General features: G+C 35.0%; 1 protein-coding gene across 3 annotated transcripts; it reads right to left on the reverse strand.

The window, feature by feature from the left end:
- On the reverse strand, nt 1-19,346 carry LOC123546625 (ribose-5-phosphate isomerase-like). Of its 3 annotated transcripts, none has more exons than XM_053550942.1 (9): nt 19,008-19,346; nt 17,639-17,717; nt 15,182-15,242; nt 12,168-12,223; nt 11,662-11,721; nt 9,060-9,193; nt 5,998-6,139; nt 5,537-5,636; nt 1-933 (listed from the first exon to the last, which is right to left on the reverse strand). In XM_053550942.1, the coding sequence occupies exons 2-9, from the start codon at nt 17,699-17,701 to the stop codon at nt 839-841; spliced, it is 711 nt and encodes a 236-aa protein (XP_053406917.1). In that variant the 5' UTR covers nt 17,702-17,717; nt 19,008-19,346; the 3' UTR covers nt 1-838. The 3 variants fall into 3 exon arrangements, with proteins under 3 accessions (XP_053406917.1, XP_053406918.1, XP_053406916.1); XM_053550943.1 differs by having other exon boundaries at nt 17,639-17,720; XM_053550941.1 differs by lacking the exon at nt 19,008-19,346 and having other exon boundaries at nt 17,639-17,836.
- Between the last annotated feature and the right edge of the window lie 6,484 nt (nt 19,347-25,830).

Below are 25,830 nucleotides of genomic sequence, written 5' to 3' on the forward strand. Positions count from 1 at the left end.
TTTTACCTTTCTGTTCATAACATACATCGACTATCCGTTTATTACATACATTATTTCTATTCTCTAAATTTAGCAAAAAATATTACATATTATATAATTTTAATTAAATAACAAACCGAGATTCATAAAAATAAAACATTCATATTTACATTCCAGCTGTCTTACTGCTTATTGCATTGTCTTGGTGGATGATATCCAGAATTTATAACCTTTTAAACTCTAATGTGCTACTTGTAATAAGAAAGGATATCTTGAAAAGAAAGATTATAAAACAAGACTTTTCGTATAAAACCCAAGCTTATACTCTGTCTAATTCTAGATTACCTGAGAAATTAGCTGTCTCTGAAACACAAATTTTGACAAAGTTTCAACTAAACATGGCAAAAATCAAGCTTTCTTGAGAGGCCCAACTGTTGGCAATACTAGAAAGTGAGGCCCCAGTGTTGACAAGATTGAATGATATTAGCATGGTTTGATACTGCATTCAAAACTACATAAAATAATGAACTGATGAACTGTCAGTTGAACCAACACCTAGTACCCACTTAAATGGAAAGCAGTTTATGGTAACCTGGATTTAAAAATACTTAAGATTGTATGTAGTGCAATAGTAATGTATCAAGCAATACTGTTATAATACAGTGTAAAGGTGGAGAAAATAATACACATACAGCCAAAGAAATCCTGCACAAGAAAGTGTAAGTATCCAGAAAAGAACAAAATTGTTATGACAATAATGTATGCATTCCTTGCAAAACAATTTTTTATCTGTAAATATGAACACATTTTTGTTTTTACATCATGACATATCACTGGCAGACAGACCAGATGTCTGCAGTCACTGTTTTGCCTCTCTTGCCAATACTGATCCATCTGGCTGGCCAAAGTAAGCTTTCTTTGCCATGTTCACAAACAGACCTGTCTCAACCACACCTGAAAAACAGGAAAGTGAAAATTTCATTTATAATCACATCTGACAGCAAATTACTCAGACATAGTAGATATATTAAGATAGTGATTTTCTATTTCTAACATTATATAGTTATTGCCTCTTAAGCTATTGGATACGATGTGATATTCACTGGAAGTGGGCAATATTGACTGAGGCGTTTTGACTATAAAGTGAATGTTGTTATTTAAAACAGACAAATCAAGAAGCTACGATTTGAAGACTATCTTAAAACAGTGTCAAAGTCCATATTCTTGCCTACCTAGTGGGGAAAGTATACATTTGTTCAAGCATGCACCTGTGATAGATATTCCCCTCTTTCCCTAGGGAAAAACCTTGTCTAAAATATTGTGCATTTAGGTGACATCACATAGTACTGGCACCTAGCTTTTGAGCCCATATGACCCAGTTTCAAACTTGACCTAGGAATCATCAAGATAAACATTCGACCAAGTTTCATGAAGAAGGGTCATAAATGTGGCCTCAAGAGTGTTAACCAGCTTTTCTTTTGATTTGACCAGGTGACCTAGTTTTTGACCCCATATGACCCAGTTTTGAACTTGCCTAGAAATCATCAAGATAAACATTCTGACCAAGTTTCATGAAGATAGGGTCATAAATGTGGCCTCCAGCTTGTTAATAAGCTTTTCCTTTGATTTGACTGATGACCTAGTTTTTGACCTGACATGACCAAGTTTCGATCCAGGCCTAGAGATTAACAAGAAAATCTGTCTGTGCAAGTTTGTATCAAAACAAAGCATAAATGAAACCTCTATATGGCTGAATGGGTTAAAATAGAAAATTTGGCAGTAACAGGGGCAGTAACTCTAGAACCCATAATGGAATCTAGCTGGTTTTGAAAATGAACCAAGATCTTATTGTGACTTCTCTTGTGTGTAAGTGTGGTTAAAGTCAAATATAAAATGTCACTTCTATCGTGTTCACAAGGTAAAAATTAACCAATTTTGGCTCTTTCAGGGGTCAATCAGGGGCCATAACTCCGGAACCTAAGATATTTTGCAAGTCTGTATCAAATCAAACCATAAATGAAGTCTCTACATGGCTGCAAAAGCCAAAATAGAAAATTTTGGCCATTTAAGGGCCATAACTCTGGAACCCATGATGGGATCTGGTCAGTTTCCAAAAGGAACCAAAAATAATGCCAATACAAGTTGTGTGCAAGTTTGATTAAAGTTGATTGCAAAATGTGGTCTCTAATTGTGTTCACCAGCCAAAAATAGCAAATTCTGACCCTTTAAGGGGCCATAACTATGGAACCCATGAAGGGATCTGGCCAGTTTTCAAAAGGAACTGAGATATTATGCCAGTACAAGTTGTGTGCAAGTGTGATTAAAGCTGATTGCAAAATGTGGTCTCTATTGTATTCTCAAGCCAAAAATAGCAAATTTTGGCCCTTAAAGGGGCCATAACTCTAGAACCCATGATGGGATCTGGCCAGTTTTCGTAAGGAACCGAGATATTATTACATTACATTACAAGTTGTGTGCAAGTTTGATTAAAATTGACAGCAAAATGTGGTCTCTATAATGTTCACAAGAAATTGTTGACGGACGAACGGAAGACGAAGGGTGATCACAAAAGCTTACCCTGTCACTATGTGACAGGTGAGCTAAAAATGTATAAACGGTAAGATTCCATACTTATGAAAAAATTAATAAGTGTGTCTGATACAAGTTCTTAACTATAAAGTGACCCTATAGTTTTGTGAGAAACCTTTTTTTGACATTTTTTATCTTAAATATGCCATGGCTAAATAACTGGAACAATTTTGTCCACTGATGATGAATCAACTACTTCATGAAAAGCTGTTTAGATATTTGGCTCTGGTGATCAATAAAAATGGACCAAGGAAAACCACTGAACAAACTTGAGAGAGGTCTTTACAAGGATGCTACAGGCCAAGTTTGATGAAGATCTATTAACTGCTTCACAAGAATCCTTATGTTATTTTATCTTTAGCTCTGGCAGCTCTAAAGGCGATAAGCAGAACAACTTGAATAAATATATGAGAGGTCAACCAAAGGATGCTACATTACAAGTTTGGTGAAAATCCATCAAGTTGTTTATGAGAAGTAGTTTAAAGGTTTTTCCATATTGAAAACTGGAGGCCCAAAGGGGGACAAAGCAAAACTACATAAACAAACTGGACAGTAAGATGCTATTGACCAAGTTTGGTGAAGATCCATCAATCTGTTCAAGTAAAGAAGTTGTTAACCTTTACCCTGCTAAATTTCTAAAATGGACTGGTCTGTCATTCAATTTGGACAGTACCATTTATTATTCAAAGGGGTGTTCACTAAAAATTTAATGACTGAACAGCGAACAGTGCAGACCAAGACCTGCACTGGTTGCGAAGGCAGAATCACTGGCCGCCAGGTTAAAAGGACTTTTTCCTTTTTTAGTTCTAATCTATCTGGACAGGTATGAGTGCAGTCCATCCAAGGATGCTACAGATAAAATTTAGTAAGAGCCATCATGTTGTTTGTGAGAAGGAGAGGTCCAAATAAGGATGCTACAGATTAAGTTTGATGAAGATCCATCCAGTGGTTTGTGAGAAGGAATCACTTATAAACTTTCTATTTTTAGCTCTGATTGTTCCTAAAATCATTCAAACAAAACTGAGAGAGGTGCATATAAAGATGTTTAAAAGGAAGTCTGATGAAGACCTAACACTTTCTTTTACTGTTTCAACAAGTTGTTAACAGAGATTTGTTTAATTTTAGCACCTCCTTCAAGGGATGATGCAGAACCATTTGAAAAAACTTGAGGCAGGTACATGCCAGTATGCTACAAATGAAGTCTGGTGTAATTCTGACCAGTAGTTTCAAATGTGTAAGTAAAAATGTTGATGCAGCGAGATAGACAGAGGACAACAAACACCGGACCATCCACCAACATCAAAAGTTCACCCTGAACAAAGTTCAAGTGAATTAAAATCAAAAGCATACCAGTGCAAAACAAAATATGACTGAAACATTGTGATGATCATAGGTCAAAGCATTCTGCAGTTCTTAAGTGGGAAGTAAATTGCAGACAGACAGACGGATGACCAGCACCATCATATGATACATCCACCTGAACACTTAACATGACATAACTGTGTCCTTTGACTAGAAACCTTAAAACCAAGAGGGGTCAATGGAAAATGGTTGTTTAGTACTAACAGTGACTGTGACCCTGACCTCTGACTAGGGGTGGGCAATATACCGCGGTAGACCGGTTATTGCGATATTTTTTCCGACGATACGATATTGCGATATGATTTTCGAATACCGGTTATTTTATAACATTAAGTAACACTAACGTAAACCAAGAAGATTCACAAAAAAATCCTTTTCTTGCCAGCACGATTCAACTTTGTTTTCATTTTTTTCCTTTCATTTCCGGTGCAGGTAGCAGACTGGTTTACAGCTATTTTAAGGACCCAATTCCACATAATAAAATCAATAAGAAAATTTAGATAAATATAATTTCATATTTGTCAGCGACTCATTAGTAATTTTTCTATCAACTAGAATTTATTATTCATACAACAGCTATACCACTTTTCTCGTTTATAATCAGTGAACTGAGCAACTGTGTTATATGATTGTATCCGTAAACCGAATGTAGTGCCGCACAATAAACTAAATAATATTTTGACGCAGTCTACTTTCGCTTTTGAATATCCGGTAATCGGCGTCAGCAACATGTCGGACTCAAGTAACCTCAACAGTTAATAGTATTTGTGTATGACAAATTGACAATACTCCCCATAATCTAGTCAAAACTTTTATTTTTTTGTTTACTGGTATTTTTATTTATTCAGAAGGTCGAGCAAACACTCGTGTTGTTGATACTAGTCATTTTACTCATTTTTAATTGAATAAATTTGAAAAAAAAACAGTATGATTCGCCATGTTTTGTTAAATAACTGGTACAATATATCGCAGTATATTGCAATATCCACATACAATATTGCAATATATCGCAATACCAATTTTCGTGGCAATACCCACCCCTACCTTTGACCCACTGACCTTGAAATCATAGTGGTAATATAATTCCCAATGGCAATGAGTCTGTCAAGTTTGAGAGTTATAGGTCAACCACATACTTGAAACACTCAAAAAAAAAATTTTTTGTACTAACAATCAGTGTGACTTTAGCCTGAAAGTCTATAAGTTTCATATACCTTCAGTATGCAAACTGTATATCCATGTGAAGTTTGAAGATTGTAGGTCTTGGGGTTTCCAAGATTTTGGAGCAAAAGTGTTTATTTTTGTTCCAACAGTCACTTTGACCTTGACCTTTGACAAACTGACCTCAAAATTATAGTCGTCATTCAATGCCCATGAGCAATGTGAAAAGTAAGAGGATTGCAGGTCTTGGTGCTTGTAAGATAATGAGTGGAAACAGTCATTCTCAGTTGAATGGTCGCTGAGACCTGAACCTTCCTAAAAGTTTGATTAAAATCCAGCCAGCAGTTTTAGAGAGGTAACGACAATTTTTTGTGAATCAACATATCTCTCCAATGATAGGGAAACATAAGACTGCATAACAACCACCAGTGTATTTATACTATACCTGGTATCATTTTCAACTTTGTGTTTATTTCATGCCAGTTTCCATTTTTGTCAAACACCCAGTCTATAATAAAGTTTCCATTGTCTGTCACACATGGTCCCTGTATGGAAAAAACAGAAATAAAACATTTATTTTTCAGGATCTTTTTAAGTTTCAAAGAAAAATGCATGGAAAATGTTCTTAATAATGTACAATTTGTATGGCAAAGCGATCATTTAATGACTGCTTTTTATGTTATTTTACTGCATATAAATTCTTGCAAAGAAGTTTCATTACTTATGTTAACTGTATTACCTTCAGTCCATTAGAAAACAATATATATTCAAAGGAGGTAAACTAATTAAAACCAGTTTATAGAATAGACTTCTGAATAATTTTCAGACCTTGATCTCTTGTTAACTGCAAGCACCTGACCAACTGTATGCGTGTTTAAGTAATATATATTATTTTGTAGACATTACCATTTTACTTTTTCCCATTCTAAGTTCTGCCGACCCACCAAGTAGTTGAGTAACCTGCAGCTGTACTGGTCTGTATGCTATATCTACAACCTCTAATGGAATGCCTTGCTTCCAGTTTGTTCCCAGCATTTCAACATTTTTCCTGTTGTGTAGTATATTCAAACATTATTTTTTTTGAAAGAATAAAATGTTCAACTTTTTTTTCTGTAGCTGAAAATCCTCATTTCAGACAGCGTATTAACAAATATTTATCCATGTCTTACATCCTGGAAGTGAAATAAAGCCATTACATAAATTTGGTATTACACCAGTGTAATATAGCTTTGATATTGACGGCGTTTTAAGTGTAGGAGATGTTGGTCGAACTGACTCGGTCTATGATAGGTCAAGAAAGAGGAAAGTTAGATGTTTCAGCAGGAAAAGCTTATATGTGATAAAAAGAATATTACATTTGTGTCTTTCCACGTTGAATTTATTAAACTTGTTGAATAAAATTGATAAAATGCTTGGCAGAGCCTCACATTTTACTCAACTTATTTTAAATTAATAAATTCAATATGAAAAAATAAACACTCAATGTAATATCCTCTATGTAAATTTCAAGAATCTGGTTTATTTTATTTTGGTTTCTAGTCACATTACTATGAAATGTGTAATTTTCTCGCTCCAGGTATCCAGCCAAGCATTTGTTTCAGGTATGCAATTTTGTAAATACTGTGAAATCATTAATATTCAAGGTCAAGTAATTTTTCATGGATTTCTTGGCTGAAATTAAATACCCTGAACAAATAAAACTCTTACTCATTTTATCATCAACATTTGAAATCCACTAATTACTGTCCCCACGAAACAGAAGTTTTAGCAGAAAACATGAAACTTCATGTCTATGAAATTACTTGATTTCACAGTAATGCTGCTTACACAATATTATTAATTCAAATGTGGAAGAAAAGAAATTCATGCACACATATCAATATATGCTAAATCCAGGAGCCTGTTACACCAAAATATTGTCAAAACATCCTGTCCGATGATGGATATTATGCTATAAAATTAATGATTTACAGGCACACACTTTTAGATTAATGAGTCTAAGTTTCAGCTGTTCATTATAACAAAAATATTCTGACAAAACTTTTAAACATCCTAATTAACATAAAAAACTTCTTTTTTCCCTTATAAAATATATTTATAGCAGTTCAGAACCTTTGAATTATCCAAATGAAAACAGGCTGGAAGCTAATACGAACTAACCTAGACTCTGATACAATGATCAATGTAGCACCAACTTAACTAGACTGGTTTAATCATTTATGTTGTACCATCTAACCTGGAGTCAGCTAAAGTCAGCTATAAAGATTAGTGTGGTACTACGTAACTAACCTTAAGTAGGCTATAATGACTAATGTTGTATCAACTTACCTAGATTCATGTTGTTCTAATTTGCCTGGAGGCAGTAATGATTAATGTGGCACCATCTTAATACCTGGAGTGAAGTCTGCTATAGTAAAGATTAATGTTGTGCCTGAACTTGCCTAAATGTGATACCAAATTACCAGTGAGTCAGCAATAATAATTATGTTGTACCACCCTACCTGGAGCCAACAATGATTCTTGTGGTATTAATGTACCTAGAGTTGGCTATAATGATTAGTGTGGTCAGATGATCCACACTGCCCACACTTAACTAAAACTAGAAATTGCTTTTGTAAAAAAGCGCATGTCTCCCCCAATGCAAAGTCCTATAGGCAAGAAGTCAATAGGGGTCAGGAGCGAAAGTCAAAGAGACACTGATGGTTGGCTGCAATAGGGATCATCTACTTGGCATGTCCAGTCATCCCGCTAAGTTTCAACACTCTTGGCCTAGTGGTTCTCAAGTCACTGTTCAGGCTCCTGTGACCTCGACTTTTGATCAAGTGACCCCAAAATTAATAGGGGTCATCTACTCTGCATGTCCAATCATCCTATTAAGTTTCAACATTCTAGGTCAAGTGGTTCTCAAGTTATTTTCCGGAAATGATTTTTCATGACCAGGCCCCTGTGACCTTGACCTTTAATAGACTGACCCAAAAATCAATAGGGGTCATCTACTCTGCATGTTCAATCATCCTATGAAGTTTCAACATTCTGGGTCAAGTGGTTCTCAAGTTATTGATCGGAAATTGTTTTCCATGTTCAGGGTCCTGTGACCTTGACCTTTAACAAAGTGACCCCAAAATCGATAGGGTTAATCTACTCTGCATGTTCAATCATCCTATGAAGTTTCAACATTCTGGGTCAAGAGGTTCTCAAGTTATTGATCGGAAACGGTTATCATTGTTCAGGCCCCTGTGACCTTGACCTTTAATGGAGTGACCCCAAAAACAAATAGGGGTCATTTACTCTGCAGGAACAATCATCCTATGAAATTTCAACATTCTGGGCCGAGAGGTTCTCAAGTTATTGATCTGAACAGGTTTTCCATGTTCAGGCCCCTGTGACCTTGACCTTTAACAGAATGACCCCAAAATCGATAGGGGTCATCTACTCTGCATGATCAATCATCCTATTAAGTTTCAACATTCTGGGTCAAGTGGTTCTCAAGTTACTGACCGGAAATGGTTTTCAATGTTCAGGCCCCTGTGACCTTGACCTTCTACAGAGTGACCCCAAAATCAATAGGGGTCATCTACTGTGCATGACCAATCATCCTATGAAGTTTCAACATTCTGGGTCAAGTCATTCTCGAGTTATTGATCGGAAATGGTTTTCCATGTTCAGGCCCCTGTGACCTTGACCTTTGACGGAGTGACCCCAAAAACAATAGGGGTGGTCTCCTTCATAAGCCCTACCAACCTATGAAGTTTGAAGGTTCTAGGTCAAATGGTTCTCCAGTTATTGCTCGAAAATGAAGTGTGACGTACGGACGGACGGACTGGGCAAAAACAATATGTCTCCCCCAGGAGGGGGGGAGACATAATGATTCATTCGGTGACGCCTCATCTGGACTTGGCTGCAATGCTGACTGTTATACCAACATACCCAGCATTAGTTTTAACGATATAAATGTAATACCAACTTACCTAGAGTCTGCTATAATGATTAAAGTCTTGGCACAGTTAGCAACTATCTTTTCCTGTGTCAGACATCCTCCTCCACCCTTAATACACACCAAGTTTTTATCTACCTCATCTGCCCCATCTATAGCTACATCCAACTGAAATACACCGTTACAAATGAATGCCTCCAGATATATATTACAATAACAACACTTTTATAAAATACAACAAAAAAATCATCAGTCAGTATTATTAGTTCATATTTTATGAGTATAATCTTTTATATACAACAGATTCTTTTTCACAAAGCTAGCCAACTCTGTTTGTATGTTGGGTTTTAGGTCACATCAGCATTTTGTAAGATTGTTGGGTCAGAGTTATTTGCTTTTTTTTAAATTACAATTTACTTGCCCAACTCACAAGTATCCCTGAATACTTTCTTGAAAAATGTTGTAATTTACCAATTGGCTATTAAGAATGTTTCAACGTAATTTTTAGACTCGGTGTGTTTTGTTTTAATAAATGATGTTAACTAGTTACTAAAAGATATTATTGGCTATAATACGTACTTTACCAACTGATGAAACAGTGTGGTTCCCATTATACGCCCAGCATAGCAAATTTAATTTGGACTTTTAAGATACCTGACTATTGCACAGACACTGCCAAGTTTTACAATTATCTCCACTCTTGTCATTGAGCTGACAATGTTGGCAATTTGACAAATTCATGGGCTGTCACTATGGAAATACCTACCAAAACTGGACGGTAATCAAACTTGATCAATTTCTTATAGACATATACCTTTTGTATCAGTAAGGTTACAACAGGTGGAAGCTTGCAGATTACCAAAACTGCCCACTGTGCAATGGAAGGGGCAGCCTCCAGCACACTCTCTCATCCTGTAAAACTGCGCTGACACAGGGGCGTGACCGCTGGCGCCATGACCAAGTCTTGCGCGAGCTGGCAGATACCTTGGAAAGGGAGAGAAAGAAACCACCAACTCCCAAGAAAGAACCCCAGTTCATCCCATTTGTTAAGGAAGGAGGGAAGAAGACCACAACCACTAGCACATCTGGCCTGCTAGATGAAGCCAGAAGCTGGGAAATGCGTGTGGATCTGGGAAGGAAGCTGGTGTTTCCGGACATCATCCAAACAAACCTACAATGGAAGGGGCAGCCTCCAGCACACTTTCTCATCCTGTAAAACTGCATTGACACAGGGGCGTTACCGCTGGCGCCATGACCAAGTCTTGCACAAGCTGGCGGATACCTTGGAAAGGGAGAGAAAGAAACCACCAACTCCCAAGAAAGAACCCCAGTTCATCCCATTTGTTAAGGAAGGAGGGAAGAAGACCACAACCACTAGCACATCTGGCCTGCTAGATGAAGCCAGAAGTTGGGAAATGCGTGTGGATCTGGAAGGAAGCTGGTGTTTCCGGACATCATCCAAACAAACCTACGAGTCCAGACATTCCAGTTGCTTGACACAAGCTGCTGACCAAGATAGGCTTTGGAATGGGGAGAAAGAACCACTCAGAAAGACCATGTTCCCCATTTGTTAAGGAGGAGGAAGAAGACACGAACCATAGCACATTGGCTGCTAGATGAGCAGAAGTTGGGAATGGTGTGATCTGAGGAAGCTGGTGTTCGGACATTCCAACAACCGTCAGACATGGCTGGGTCCATCCAAGAGTGACTGGGGACTGATGTCCTGGAGAGAGAACAGAGAGCGTAGACCAAGTCAGCAGTACAAGCGAGATGCTGCAACGAAGCGATGGAAAACAAGTATTCCCAGTAGAAGTCGGCTGTAAAGGATTCCCAGCCCGGTCACTGTGGAGAATGCTTGGCGCATTGGGCATCAAAGGGAAAGTAAGGAAAGCCTTAGCCCATGCTGTAGGAAAAGCTGCCGAGAGAGCGTCCAGTTGGCTCTGGTTACGTCGAAATGATAAGGAATGGCAGCCATCGCAAACAAGCAGTGCCTGATCAACTCTGCTGTACCCACCGTCAGGAGAGTGTATCGAGAGTAAAGGGGTGAAACACTTGTTGATAGACGGTTCTCGACTGATGAGTCTGCGACTAGCAGTTCTAGCAACTGTTTCTACACTACAACAAAAAACAATTACTATCGACATATGCAATTTCAGTTCGTTCAAGGGCAGTTAGTCCAGATATGCTCGTCCAAACTAGCTGATTATCAACCTTGTCCTGAATTTTATAGATATACAAAATCTGTATCAATTTAGTCAAGTTCCAGTAAGAAATAATCTTGTTGCTGAGTGGACACTGTCAAGTTTTGCACTTTTGTGTAATTCAATGGCCGTACCTCCACAGCAAATGAAAAACAAAACTGATAATAAATCAAACCTGGCCATGATATTATGACCATAAACATTCTCACCAACTTCGGTGAATACAAACTGCTCAAGTTACAGAGGGAACAACTTCTGTGGATGTTGCACAAATGCACAGCCATCAAAGGTAAACCAATAATAAGTCTAATAATTAAAGGCATATAAAACTGCATGACATGTGAAGGTGTTACTTTCAAATCTGTAACATTCCCAAGTTGCAAATATATAGACAGTCAAAGTGAAATTCAAAGTTTAGGCAGTGAGATACTATACCTGAGGATACTGTTCCAAAGTTCCAAGAACCAAATTATTGTCAACAATCAACTGTTTTGCCTGAAAATTCAAATTTTTAACACAACTGAATAATCAACAATTTGTCAGCTAACACAAATTATTTACAGCTAAGTCTTTCTCTATAACTGTATCTTGATAACTGACCACATTATATTGTATTGTATTCCTTGGTTACAGACAAATTTTCTTTTTAATGACTCGATCAAGTTAAACTCAAATTCTCCAACAGTGATGTGATAATATTTTGACAGCATGACAATGTAATGTTATATGCGACAAAAGACCAAAACACTGAAAAAAATACCAAACACTGTAAGTTCTAGATTGACTCAACCAACATGCTGACGAAAATTATTCACCAACAAAAATTTATGATTTCATGGTATAATAATATTATTGCATTTCAAGAAATTGCCACAAATGCAGCAATAAAATGCAAATTAATGTATTTTTGATCAATTTAATCAGTTACATTTTGTACATACCTGAAATGAGGTAGGTATACAAACAAGTTTCAGATTTTCGTCTTTCACCCTCTGAGCTGTAACATAAAACTGATATGTGAAATCAATGCATGCCTGTATTAAACAAATAGGTTAAAGCAGATATGCTTCTTGTAAACTGATATAAGTTTTTACTATAAGATAGTGTATTAAGGTAAATTAATTTCAGAATTTTCGCAAGGTGGCTACATTATATAGCTGATATGGGTAGCTTTCAAAAAAATGAGGCATTTGCTTTAACCTCAGCTTAATGAAATATGGCAGCCTCTTAAACATTTATTTAAGAACACACCTCAATTGTCTAAATATTGATGCAAAGTTTAAATGCTGTAAGTTCAAAACTATAATTTTAAAAATGACAGCTTAAGCATGGTCAAATTTGTCCCAAGTGCAATGGAAAAAGTGTGACATTTTAACTTTCAACTTTATATTCCCTCTTCATTATCACATAAAGCATTTGTTTAAACACACTGAATCTCCTCCTTTTATGGAATTTATATCACAGGGTATTCTGACCTATATAATTCACTGTCTGTACCTGTTATACTGCAAACTTGAAAGGCATTTAAAGAGAACTAGGACTAAAATGTCACAAGAGTAACGTAATTTTGTTAATTGACAAAAAGTTTTAAAGAACGGATGTATTGTTTTTCTTTATAACTATCATAGATATAAAATGCAAAAGAATGTGTTGCACTTTGGACAAAGGAAAACAAATATTTTCAACATGTCGTTTTTGACTATTTCCTCTGGAACACTTGGCAGAAATTATAACAAGAGCGGTCCATAAGACAGCGTGCTCCACTATTTGGCGATTTGACAGTAAAATGAATATATGTCTCAATAAGAGACCTCTACTTTAAAAGGAAGATATGCCAAGGGACATAATTCTGTCAAGAACACAAACTACAGTTATTGGGATTGTTACCACACATGCAGATCATGATGGTAAAAAGATATTTTGAGTTTCAAGTCATAACCTTATATAGTATCAAAGTTATGTCCAGAAAACGAAGATTGTCAAAAAATTTAAGTACGAAAGGGGCATAATTTGGTCAAAAATACAAATCAGAGTTACGGGGATTGTTACCACTCATGCAGATGATGATGATAAAGATACATTTCAATTTTCAAGTCTTTATCTTATATTGTACTAAAGTAACATCAAGAAAGCGAAGACTGCCAAAAAAATTTAAGTATGAAAGGGGCATAATTCTGTCAAAAATACAATTAGAGTTATGGGGATTGTAACACACATTATAAAGAAATATTTTTAATTTCAAGTCATTATCTTTTAAACAACCGAAGATATGTCTATAAACAAAGCTTTCAAAAGAATTTAACATGAAAATAATTCCAGGTATAACAACTTTGTGACCTTGACCTTGGGTATAATGGGCCCAGCCCCTGCATATACTTTGTTTGTATGCTGGACAATGTTTATGTGAACTTACAGTAAGATATAAGCAATAGTAACAAAGATATTACAGAAAAACAAAGGTTGCCGAAAAAACTTTAACCTTAAAAATAACCTAAGTATAACACCTTGGTGACCTTGACCTTTGGTATAATGGACCCAGCCCCTGCAAATATTTTGTTTGTATGCTGGACAATGTTTATGTGAACTTACAGTAAGATATAAGCAATAGCAACAAAGATATATAACACAAAAAAAAAGGTTGCCGAAAAACTTTAACCTTAAAAATAACCTAAGTATAACACCTTGATGACCTTGACCTTGGGTATAATGGGCCCAGCCCCTGCAAATATTTTGTTTGTATGCTGGACAATGTTTATGTGAACTTACAGTAAGATATAAGCAATAGTAACAAAGATATTACAGAAAAACAAAGGTTGCCGAAAAACTTTAACCTTAAAAGCTCACGCAGACGCCAACGCCGGGGCGAGTAGAATAGCCCCGCTATTCTCCGAATACTGGAGCTAAAAATTGATTTTTTTCTGAGAGATTTTGACTGACCATCATATTATAAAGCACAGAAAAACACCAAAGCTAGGGATAGAATATCAAATGGAATCCAATTTCAGTCTTTCTTATGGACAAAATAAAACATGCCAAAAATATCTTAGAATAGCAATATACTTTGGATGACTAAACTAAAACTTTTCTAAGTAATAATACTTAGATGACATTAGTAGAACTGACTCAACATTACTTTCTTAAATATACTATAAATAACATTTTATTTTATGTTTTCCAGTGAATTATAGAGTTTTCTCAGTGAAATAAAAGTGATAATCCACAGTTTTGAAACAGTAGATTATCATTTTTATTTTCACTGTTTTTGCCGAACTTGTTCCGGTCCTCCGTCGCAATTGAAGTCAAATTGTATACCGGGCGTTATGAATACCGGGGACCATAATGACGATGACGTCGATAAAATGACGTCATTTGTGTTATGCTTTCTGTTGATCTTTCCCGCGATTTTCGACATTTTTATAAATTACGCAACAAAAATAGAGTTTTACACATGAAATAAAAAGAAAATTTGTTTGTTTCAGTGAAATATCAATTTTATTTCACTCGTGAGCACCAAAAAAAGTCATTTTCACTCGTGGCTACGCCACTCGTGAAAATATCAGTTTTTGATGCTCACTTGTGAAATAAAATTGATATTTCACTGAAACAAACAAATATCCTCTACATATTTGTCAAATGGATGGTCTCTTTATGCTTGTTTTTTAATTCAAAATACGAAGATTTTCAAAATCCGATGGAAACCAGCATTAATTACAAAATCTTCATCAACATGATCTGAATCTTAAATTCTGTTGTCAGTTGTAATTTACTACTAACATAGAAAGAGATTTTTTTGTACAGTTACTATTTACAAAACCTCAAATAACCAATTCTGTATTTTCTCTTTAAATTTATTTATACTGTAACCATGGTAACTGAGATGTGAAATAATAATGAAAACAACAAAAGTCAAAACCAGGTTTGCTGCATTTATATTGAATAATCAGAAGTGACCTACCTATTCTCTCTACAGCGCTGACCACTGTTGTTCCACTTCCTATACCAATCACCTGATTGTCCTGTAAAGATATACAAAGCAAATGACTGAAAAAACACACAGTCAGTCATAAAACAGGCACTGGGGCTAAGGTGTATATGCCTTATGGTGCCCTATAAACTAAATTATATGAACATGAACAGTAGGCCTAACTACTAGTTTAAGCTGTCCCAAACTCCTGGTTTTTTACAAAATTTGTTATATTAAAGAACCACCTGCAGTTTTATCATCCAAGTTCCAATACTAATAACAATGTACAAAGGGAGTTAAGAAAGTTTTGGGACAAGTCCCGTAAGTTCTTTATTTTGAAATATTTTTTTACAATATGTTTCATATAGATATAGCTTTGGGAATATTCTACCTATTTACTGCAGTCCTATTATAAAAGTGCAAATTGCGCACTAGTTATTGCCACTATAACAATTAATGTCCTGCCGATATGAGTGAAAAATAAAACAACAAGCCAACATTTAAAATATGAGCCAGATTGTCTGTCTGCAAGCCATAAAAGAATTAGATGGGAATTTATACAATAATCTATGTCTAGTGTAAAAAATTTCAACCTATCCCTACATGTAGCTATACCCTAAAATCTACTACACCATAAAGGCTAATTTAAGCACAGTAGTGCTTAATTCGATGTATCTTTATGTACACTTTCTCAGACAAAAAAGTATCAACCTCTTTTGCAGATACAATATACTGACTAAAAGTTAGGATAAGATAAGATATGGTAATCGATAGGACAAAATTAAGCGTTGACACAAAGCGGTATAGATCGTATACTTAAATTCTGTTTTCTTCCGAGAACCAAAGAAGTATAAATTTTTATAGCTCTTTGAGAGAACTCATTTATTTTTAGTGAGTGCCTATGCTTTAAGGTACTGGACACATAAAATTGCACTTCTAGGCCACATTTAAAAAAGTCTTTGTTTGCTGTCTTCCAACCCTATTTTTTAAAGTTGGGTAGTTTTGTGTGGGGGTTATGCTTTTACCAGTAGATATATGATCATTTCTTACAGAATATTTCTTCTATAAAAATATGACAAATCTGTATACCGTATTTTCCCGAATAAACGCCCCCGGGGGCGTTACATTTTCCAAAGAGGGGGCGTTCATTTGAGGTAAAAAAATAAAAAATTGAAATTTTTACAAAACTTAAAAACATCGTTCAAACCAACTGTAAAGTGTTTCTGTGTTGTTTAATTCCCCCAAAACGTAATTATTTGGCATCCAATTTAATGCAGTGTATCTTAAAATTATGCATTTAAATATGGTACCTCATGTATTCCGTGACACGCTCGCGACATTACACATTACGTCATCATACCCAAACAGCTGTGTACTCCGATAATATTTTCCTTAGTACATGCGGGGAGCAATACACAATGTCAGTGGTTTGACACGCTGCTTATGTGCCGGCTTTTAAATTAAAAGTTATTAAAACTACCGAAGAAAAGGTTAACACTTTGCCGCAAATTTGTTTAAAGTCGAAAGGAAGCTTGTGCGCGGGTGGTGCAAAAACAAATCAAAAATGGATTTACCGTTTAATTTTCTATTTGATGATTGGATACGTACCGTACTTAGTATAAACGTTTTGGATTTACGGTACATGTACTGTTTAAAAGTGTGTTTAATGTTTAATACAATGTAACATTGGATACTTACTGTAAATTACTTATTATGTGGACTTATAAAAATGAGGTAGGTGATTTTTTTTCGTTCTTGTTGACTTTTTTCCCCCTCCAAAATGGTTTGGGGCGTTAATTAGAGGGGGGGGGGGGGCCTTAATTCGGGAAAATACGGTATGTTGTATAAAAGGATGAAATTAAATAATACAATTTAAACTGTCTTAATTATCATTTTGTTGATCGAACTATAATTGCGGCACTTGTCATATCACAACTTAAAAAAAAATTTGATCAGCATTGTCAAATAAAAACTTTTGGGGCACAGCATTTTAAGCGGGTAGGTAAGGGGACAGCAAACAAACATATTTTTAATTTTGGCCCTAGGTAGTAGGTATTCGTTACAGACTGACATTATGTATCAAAAAGTATGTCTATGTTCTACTGCTTAGCAATCGTTTACAGCTATGACTAGCAGACCCCTTGTCAGGGATAGCTGTTTAAAAAGTAAAAACACAGAAAAATAAAAAGCATGAAGTTGAATTAGAACTGATAGAAAGGTGACAGCTGCCCAGCAAATATTTATAAGCTGGGATTAAATTGCAGACACAGGGAGACTAATCTACTGGTGCCCGACTAGTGTCCTAATTAAGGTAGTATCTGCTTTTCATATGATCACAATTAGTAAACTTTTTTTCTAATATGTAATACTATTGAAATTAAATAAAAGTGTGTTAGATTACTAATTTAATTATGAAAATGAAACTGAAAGTAGAAAAAAAAATCTCACCGAAATATGGTTATTGACAGCCTCAACAGCAGCCGCTTTCTTACCAGCCTGTATTCCATCCATTACAGTATAGTTTATTCTGCTTGAAGAGAAATGTTTTGTGTGAAAATACACTGCTTGCTTTATGAGAAATGATAATTTACTTTGACATTTCAGCATGTCCGTTTTAACGGTCTATTTCCCATTCCATACCGTACAGTACTGTACATGAAACACACCGTACCGTAAAATATGGTATCAAACGCTCCACAAACCACATATGCAATAAGTGTACATATAAACCATTTAGGTTTCTTAGACCCATTTTATTGTGCGTTCACTGTTTCATATTCGATATAGTATGACTTCCAGTTAAAATATTTGAAAAACATTTCACTGTTCACTGATCAATATATATGACACAACACATGCAGCATTTGATAATTTTTCACTGTCTTTAGCACAAAGCCTCAAATTTAATTTCTAGACCCGTCCAAACTAATTGCTTTGAGAGACTTTTCCACATAGCCACAACCCTATGGATGGTCGTTTTTGGAACATGGCATTCCCTGTTTGATATATATATATATATATTTTTTTTTACATATACCTTTTCTTAATTATGTTCACACCTTTTTAAAATAAATTTTCATACTATGGCCTCTATATAATGAAATTATCTGACATAATAAACAGTTTACACTTGTCAACTACTAGTATAATTATTGCCATATAAAAGTTTATAAACTTGTAGCATACATGCCATTCAACACCTGTAATCAAGCATTGGTAAAACTATAATTTTCTTAATCTCTGGCTGTATAAAATTGGTTCAGACTACAAACCATTTTGGTTATTAGAAATGATTATTTTTTTTAAATTTTGGACTCCAAATATTTTAAGTGGGGCCTGCTTAAAGATTTATACAAGAAGGGAAACATAATTATATAGCTATCCATATGTAAAAGTTTTAAAGATTGAACCTAAAATTTGGTCTGCTTTTTAAGACCTTTTCCTGAATGTGAGCAGCAAATGATAGTTTCGAACCGGGGGTTACCCTTAAATCTTTATCTTGATCCGTCATATTGTCACCATCTTAAATATAACATTCCTCGCTTTAAATTGTACATTTGATCCGATAAGTAGATGTTTACGTTTTTTAGTGTTATATATATCACTTGCCAGTTATTGATCCATTTAAAATATGTAAAGATGTTATCTTGAAAATTAATTTTCTGGGATTGTTCACAACGATGCAGAATGTTAAAATTTTAAGTTTTAAATTGGGGTAGGGATGTTACTTTGATTTTAAACACAATAAAGTTTTTTTTTTAAAAAGGAGGCGATGCCCTCAAACTAAGATCTCAGTCATTTAGAAATAAATACTTACAATTCAGATATCGATTGTAGTTTCCAAATGTTTTGTTTTTAGTTTCCCTTGTATTACTTTTTGTCTGTTTTCCTGCCCTGACAAATAAGGTATGTTATGACAAGTAGCTGAGTGGGAGTATGAGCCACTCAAGTTTAAATATTGTATGATAATTCCTTTCAGCATATATTAAGTAGTAATTTAGACTCGCATTTAATTTTATCGCATCTTATTTTTACAAATTTGTCAAATTATTTTACATTTTCTGTCTGATGCAGAAAATATAGATGTTTTTACCATGTACAAAAATGCAGTTATGTAAATCACAAATAATACATCCTGATAGAAATGAACATCCGCATTGCATACAGACAGAATATTATCCAAGTTTCAAGTTTCAAGTTTATTTTTCACATCAAGGCATATAATTTGCATGTGATGACAACACCTATACACATAATGAAACAGTGTAAAGACAGTACTCATTGTACAAACAACAGTGCAGCATACTATATTTAAAATAGTGCTTTATGTATCATCAAATGTTACTTACGAAAAGTTACACATGTGCACCTAAATACGAGATCAGCAAAGTTTATAGAGAATGAAATTATTTAAATTGAGACAAAACGATCTTACAAAATAAAGCTGGTTTAGTGAGTTTTGCCTTAATTTTGAAATTCATAATATCATCTTGTTTGAATAAACTAGGATTTTTTCATGCTTTTTCCCCTATTGACATTAAAAAAGTCGCATCAAAGAGATAGTGAAATTCACCAACTACCAAATTTCTGTCACAAAGTGCAGTGTACATTTAGTTTCACATCGTTCAATATTATAACCCAGATAGCAGACATGCGTTGGCCCAACGTTGGGCCAACGGCAGACTCTTCGTTGGCCCAACGAAGATTTCCAACGTTGGCCCAACGCCATTTTGCTAATTGGCGCAACGTTGGCCCAACGGTTGGTACACCGTTGGCCCAACGACTTGTATCCTACACTTATCGTTGGCCCTCCATTGGGCCAACTACTGGTATCCTACACTTATCGTTGGCCCTCCACTGGGCCAACAACATTTTTTCGTTTATCATGGTTGGTCCTACGTTGGGCCAACTCTATTTCTTTGTTGGCCGAAAGAAGGATGCCAACGCTATCCCAACGATTACGAATTTGAAAAAATAGACTAAAACTAAAATTATTTAGTACACATTTCATTTTCAAATAATTGTGATTTTGTTTAACATTTAACAAGAAGAAATCTAACATTTATTTAAAGTTGGTTTGCAAGTTTCCTGAAGAAATATAACAGAATATTTCATCACTACAACATGTCAAATATTTATTCCAGGTATTTATAAATCTATTTTTCTTTTTTTCAGTCACTGATTAAATCCTATTTAAATGAATTACTGTCTGTATTTTAACTCATTATATATCCAAGTTCTGTCTGATTGTTTTCTTTTCTCACTGAAGTTGCAGCTTTCTATCTTTTCTTTTTTTCCTGTGCCCCACAGTGCTAGGCGCTCAGTTATTACTCTCTTGAACAGCATCCTGTAAAAAAAACGAAAATCATAATGTTGATTAAACCATCTACGTCATATTGATAACAATAACTATACAGATGCACATAAACCTCTGGACATAAACTGTATGAAATTTATTTTTGTCTGTATTTAACCGAAAAAATATGTTAAAATTAACGTGAATATGAGTTATTTTATTTACAGAATTAAATACTCAACACTAGAGCCATCCGCCAGTTTTAGATAAAAGTATTCAACATATGTTCAAGTCACATAGATACTACATGCATACAGGCTATAAAAAGAAATTCTCTATAAGATTCAACAACTTTATCAAAAAAATATTCAAAAACTTCTACTTACAGTTTATAGCTAGTAGACCGGGATTTTGTTAACATGTATAATAGTTTCCTTTACTTCACATGCATATGCAGCTAGAAATCTTGCCTAGAGAGTAAAATTAACCACATTTTCTGGGATTTCTTACATAACTCGGGTTAACGAGAGTTCATGTTCTGGAATATTCAACAGATTTATTGTAAACATTTTATGATTGTATAAAATTAAATATTTGTTATAGCAGTTTTTTTTCTTCAATATTTTATTCACAAATTAGATTTTTCAGTTAGAAGATTTGAAATAGTTCAAAATATTATGACGGCTGCAGATAAGTATTAAGTTTAATTAGTCCAAACTATCAGATTACGAATTGGTGCAGAAAAGTATTGAATTATTAATTAAATACTGCATGTTACACCTACACAACGTGTTTACCTGTAGGGGCTTGTGATAAAACAGTGACCTGTAAAATATATAATTAAAATATTATTACTTCTAATGGGCCAACGTTGGGCCAAAGTTGGGCCAACGATGTTTTCTCTGTGTAAGTCTTTCCCTGAAAATCAGTATTGGGCCAATGCAGAGATATCTTCGACTGAAATTTAAAGTTGGTTAAACGTTGGTCCAACCGCTGTATTTACAATACTTATTAATCATTGTTGGGCCAACAGCGGCCCAACAACGATTATCCTTTGACGGTTTTCCGTCGTTACCCCGATGACTTCATGTTTACAGGGAAGGTAAGGAAAGGTTCGTAGTTCTATATTTGCAAAGAGTGTTAGCTAAATTATATGACATAATGTACAAATACACTTCAAAACAATGTACGTTTTATGCATGCGATACAAAAGACATTTAAGAGAGTTATAAGCAGAGTTAATCCAATATTGTACAAACTGATCTTGCAATTTAGTCAATCAGTGAATTAATATTATCAAGTTATTAATTTTTATTAATAAAATATTCAGACAAACCAAGCTCGTCAAGATTAGTCTTGACAAAAGATATCCAAGGAGAATTAAGTATATTGTTACTATGCAAATACAGAACAGTTTTATACAATATTTCTCAAACTTATCATCTTTAGCACTGAATACTTTGTTCCAATAACAAAATGCTCTAGATTTGGTCTGTAAAGTTATTTGTTTTAATACCAAACTCGTCATACATCATGCAATTTAGTGTGAATAGTTTCAAGTTAAAAAATAAATTTATAAAACTTAAAATGGAACTACTCTAAAACCTTGAACATTTCAACACCCCAAACCTGTCTACCATACATCAAAATTGGTGTAACCATGGTATCAAATAAATGTAACTGTATTCGTCCGCGACCTTAACCACTCGGCCACGGAGGCCCCACAACAGCGCCTTGATGTGAGACATCTGAATAACTGAAAGCATGACACGTATGACCGGTTCTACATGTCTTGCTTTGGTTTTAGAGAAATTGCCATTATAATTAAAAAGTTTACCAAGGTATGAAAAATTCTCAACAACTTCTAGTCTTTTGTTATTATAGAAAAGGTCCGGAATGTATTTTAATTTAGATTTAAAGACTAAAAAACACTTTGCTTTTATCTTCATTAACTTGTAGCCCCATAATCAACAATAATCGTACATAGCATTTAAAGCCAATAAAACTATCATCGACATATAACAACAAAAACATTAACAGAACGTCCAAATCATCATCGCTAAGACACTCAAATGTAACCACAGACATTGTGGTCAGACCTTTAAATTTTTCCCGATGGTAAGACTACTTGCTCTAGTCATGACATAAAAATGGCACCAAAATGACGTAATGATGGCGACTTTCCAGCTTGGATGGTGAAGGAAAACCCCAGGTGCCCCTCCGTGCATTATTTCATCACGGGCGGGGGCACCCGAGTAGAACCACCGACCTTCCGTAAGCCAGCATTATGGCTTTCCCCGCGTGAAGAATTCAACGCTTGGAGTGGAGCTCGAACCCACATCGGTGAGGGGCAAGTGATTCGAAGTCCGCGACCTTAACCACTCGGCCACGGAGGCCCCACAACAGTGCCTTGATGTCCGGTGTTGCTGGAATGGATTTTACCAGGCCAGATCTCACCGCGCAGGCGCCTTGCATGATCCAGTTTTGGTAATATCTACTTGAGCTAAATACAAAATTGCAGATCTAGGTACTGTTATAATAATCTATTGTAATTATTCTCGAATGTCTCACTGTACAAACATTTTACAGACAAAATTAGATGCATGCACTTGGATAAGGAAGAGTAGGATTTGTGATTTCTTAACATGTAGATTTGTGTAATCCTAGATTTTAGTGTGTCGGTTAGAATTCAAAAGTGAAACAAATTCTGCTGGAAGATGTGAGTGGATTGCTTCTTTTGGAATTGCTTGGCTGAAAAAGTCCTCCACTCTGCATGATCTTTGAACAATTGACAAATATGTCGGTGTCACACGGAATCGTTTTTCTCGAAATTCAGCAATCTGTATCCGAAACCTGTGAATTCCATTGGCTAACGAAGTGATATATTAAATGCGGCGGTCCGCTTGGGACATGGCCGTTTCTCGATGATCTAATGCTGTGAGTGTACCACATTTCCACTGCACTGAAAATAGATTAAAAGATCATGTCAAATTACATAAACATGTATCACGTACTATTCGCAGGTGATTTGGCCACTTATTCCATTTAATCTAAACTCTCTTCATTCAAGAATTATGCGTCGATGCACAGGTATTTATAGTAAGTGGTCGGTGCTTGTCAGTTAGGATGGAATAGAAAAAGTGGAAATCAAAGTTATAACACCGCCAAGATCTGACATGTGACCTTGACTTCTGAATTAGGGACCTTTGTCCTCTGTCAATATTTTGTTTCATTGATGGTGATATTTCTGCATTTTGAAAAGTTGATCCATTCATGTCTAAGATACAGCCTGGACAACCTCCAAAATGACCTTTGACCTATAAGTGTGACCTTGACCTTGAGATAGGGGCCTAGAATTTGCGCATGGTACTCCATTTCATTGAGGCAAACATTTTTACTAGATAAAAAAATTGCTCCATGCATGCCAAAGTTATTGCTAGGACAAGTTCTAAAATGACATTTTACCCCCAAACTGTGACCTTGACTACCAAGATATGAGCATTGGGTTTGCGTGCGACTCTCAGTCTCATTGAGGTAAATACTTCTGCCAGAAAAAACAAAGACTGCTCCAGATAGGTCAAAGTTACGGTCCGGTCAAGCTCTAAAGTGACCTTTGACCACTATGTGTGATTTTGACCTTTAAGATAGGTGTCTGGGTTTGCGCATGTTTCTCTTTTTCGTTAAGGCAAACATTATGCCAAAATGATTTAATAAAAAATGTCTGAAAAAGACTGTTCCATGCAAGACAAAGGTATTGTTTGGACAAGATCTAACATGACTATAAACCCCTAAGGGTGATTTGATAATCATGCTATACTAGTATGGTCATACATATTTTGACCATACCATGGTGAGTTTTCAACATGAATAAATCAGTGCCTTGCTCTGTTACTTGTGTTTGTGTTATTTGTAGGTAAGCATATATATTCAGGGTGGCTAACCCACGTGACTTTTGGATACTGTACACATGGAGAAAACGTCCGAAATTAGGCAACATTTTGCCTATACTTTTTTCATTACTTGACAGATTTTCATAAAGAACGTCGAAGACAACAAAATGACTGCTTACTCAAGTAATAATCAACTTTGCTGTTATATAGAGAAAATTAAAAAAATCTAACAATGACTTTTAAGCGATTGCTTAAAATGATGGTCATGGTCATGAATGAATTTAAGGCTTAAATATTCTACGAGAACTAGCATAAAAACCATCTAGAAGTGTAAATTAAGGCTAGCTTTTGTTTACATTTCATTGTGGATGTATTTTTGACATATTTTGGTAGGAAAGATTTGAGAGAGAAGGAAGTCATACTCGAGGGCACAACGGGATTTTTGCAGTAAACAAATGTGACAGGAAATGTCTCTCTTAGAGTCTATATGACCTGTAAGAAATTATGGGCAAAACTGAGATTTGTCCAGATATGGAAAACAGATTATTTTATGTCACATTTTGATAGAAAATGAACATTTTGTTGCAATTTTGCTTCAAAAATTGATAAAAACTTAAAAAAAACAACATTTGTTTAACGTATATGTCATGCTACACAAATTCAGTGTTTTTATCAATTTTATTATTCATTCATTATTGGCTTTATTATTCATTTATCTTTTGGCTGGACTGGCTAGTTTCAGAAAAGGCATTTTTCTATTTTTCTTAGAATAAAATTTTGAACACTTTTAGGAAAGTTCCTGGTTTCACTTAAACTGTCTCAAACCAGTGACATTTAATTACATAGTCAGCTTAAGTGTGATAACAATCAAGGGGTACAAAGAAAGTACAAAGTGCTTAGCCTTCTAACATCTTTTAGGTAGAATTCTTATAAAAACTTTAGCAGTTAAGTAAGATGACTTAGATTAAAAAATTATGTAAGGTATTTCACACTTTTTGAAGCCATAAACAAGGATTTTTCAGTCCCGCCTCACCAGAAATGCTAAGTTTCAATTGGTCAAGGAATGTTGACCAATGGACAGTGAGAGAACCCCTTAAAACATCCCTTTTCCAGCAGGCAGTATCATTCTGCCTTATACTTTTATGACTTAGTGCATTAAAGCTGGAAAAAGAGGATATAATCTTTCTTATTGTATTTTTATAGGTAAGTGATATTTTTGTGTTTGTTTCTGTATATAACATTTTAGTTTAGAATTATGGTTAAGTAATTCATCTGTTTTTTAAATATTATAAAAACTGACTATGGTTTAATAACTTACAGTTCTAATTAATTTGCTAGTCGTGTTAGAAATTGTTCGTTAAAATTTTGGACAGTTTAGAGTTAATGTCAAAAAGTCTGTCAATAGTAATCGTAAACTTCAGGATTCTTAGATATCCGAAATTTTACTGAGGATT

Source organism: Mercenaria mercenaria, chromosome 9 (genome assembly GCF_021730395.1).
Source record: "Mercenaria mercenaria strain notata chromosome 9, MADL_Memer_1, whole genome shotgun sequence".
Classification (NCBI taxonomy): Eukaryota; Metazoa; Mollusca; class Bivalvia; order Venerida; family Veneridae; genus Mercenaria; species Mercenaria mercenaria.

Bases quoted from the DNA above. Each gene is read 5' to 3' on its own strand.
- LOC123546625 (XM_053550941.1), bottom strand. From the start codon at position 17,797: ATGCTGAAATGTCAAAGTAAATTATCATTTCTCATAAAGCAAGCAGTG. The intron at 15,243-17,638 runs GTGAGATTTTTT...ATATCTTTACAG, and splicing joins CTGTCAATAACCATATTTCG to GACAATCAGGTGATTGGTAT. The intron at 6,140-9,059 runs GTAAGTTGGTAT...ACTACACAACAG, and splicing joins ATCATTATAGCAGACTCTAG to GAAAAATGTTGAAATGCTGG.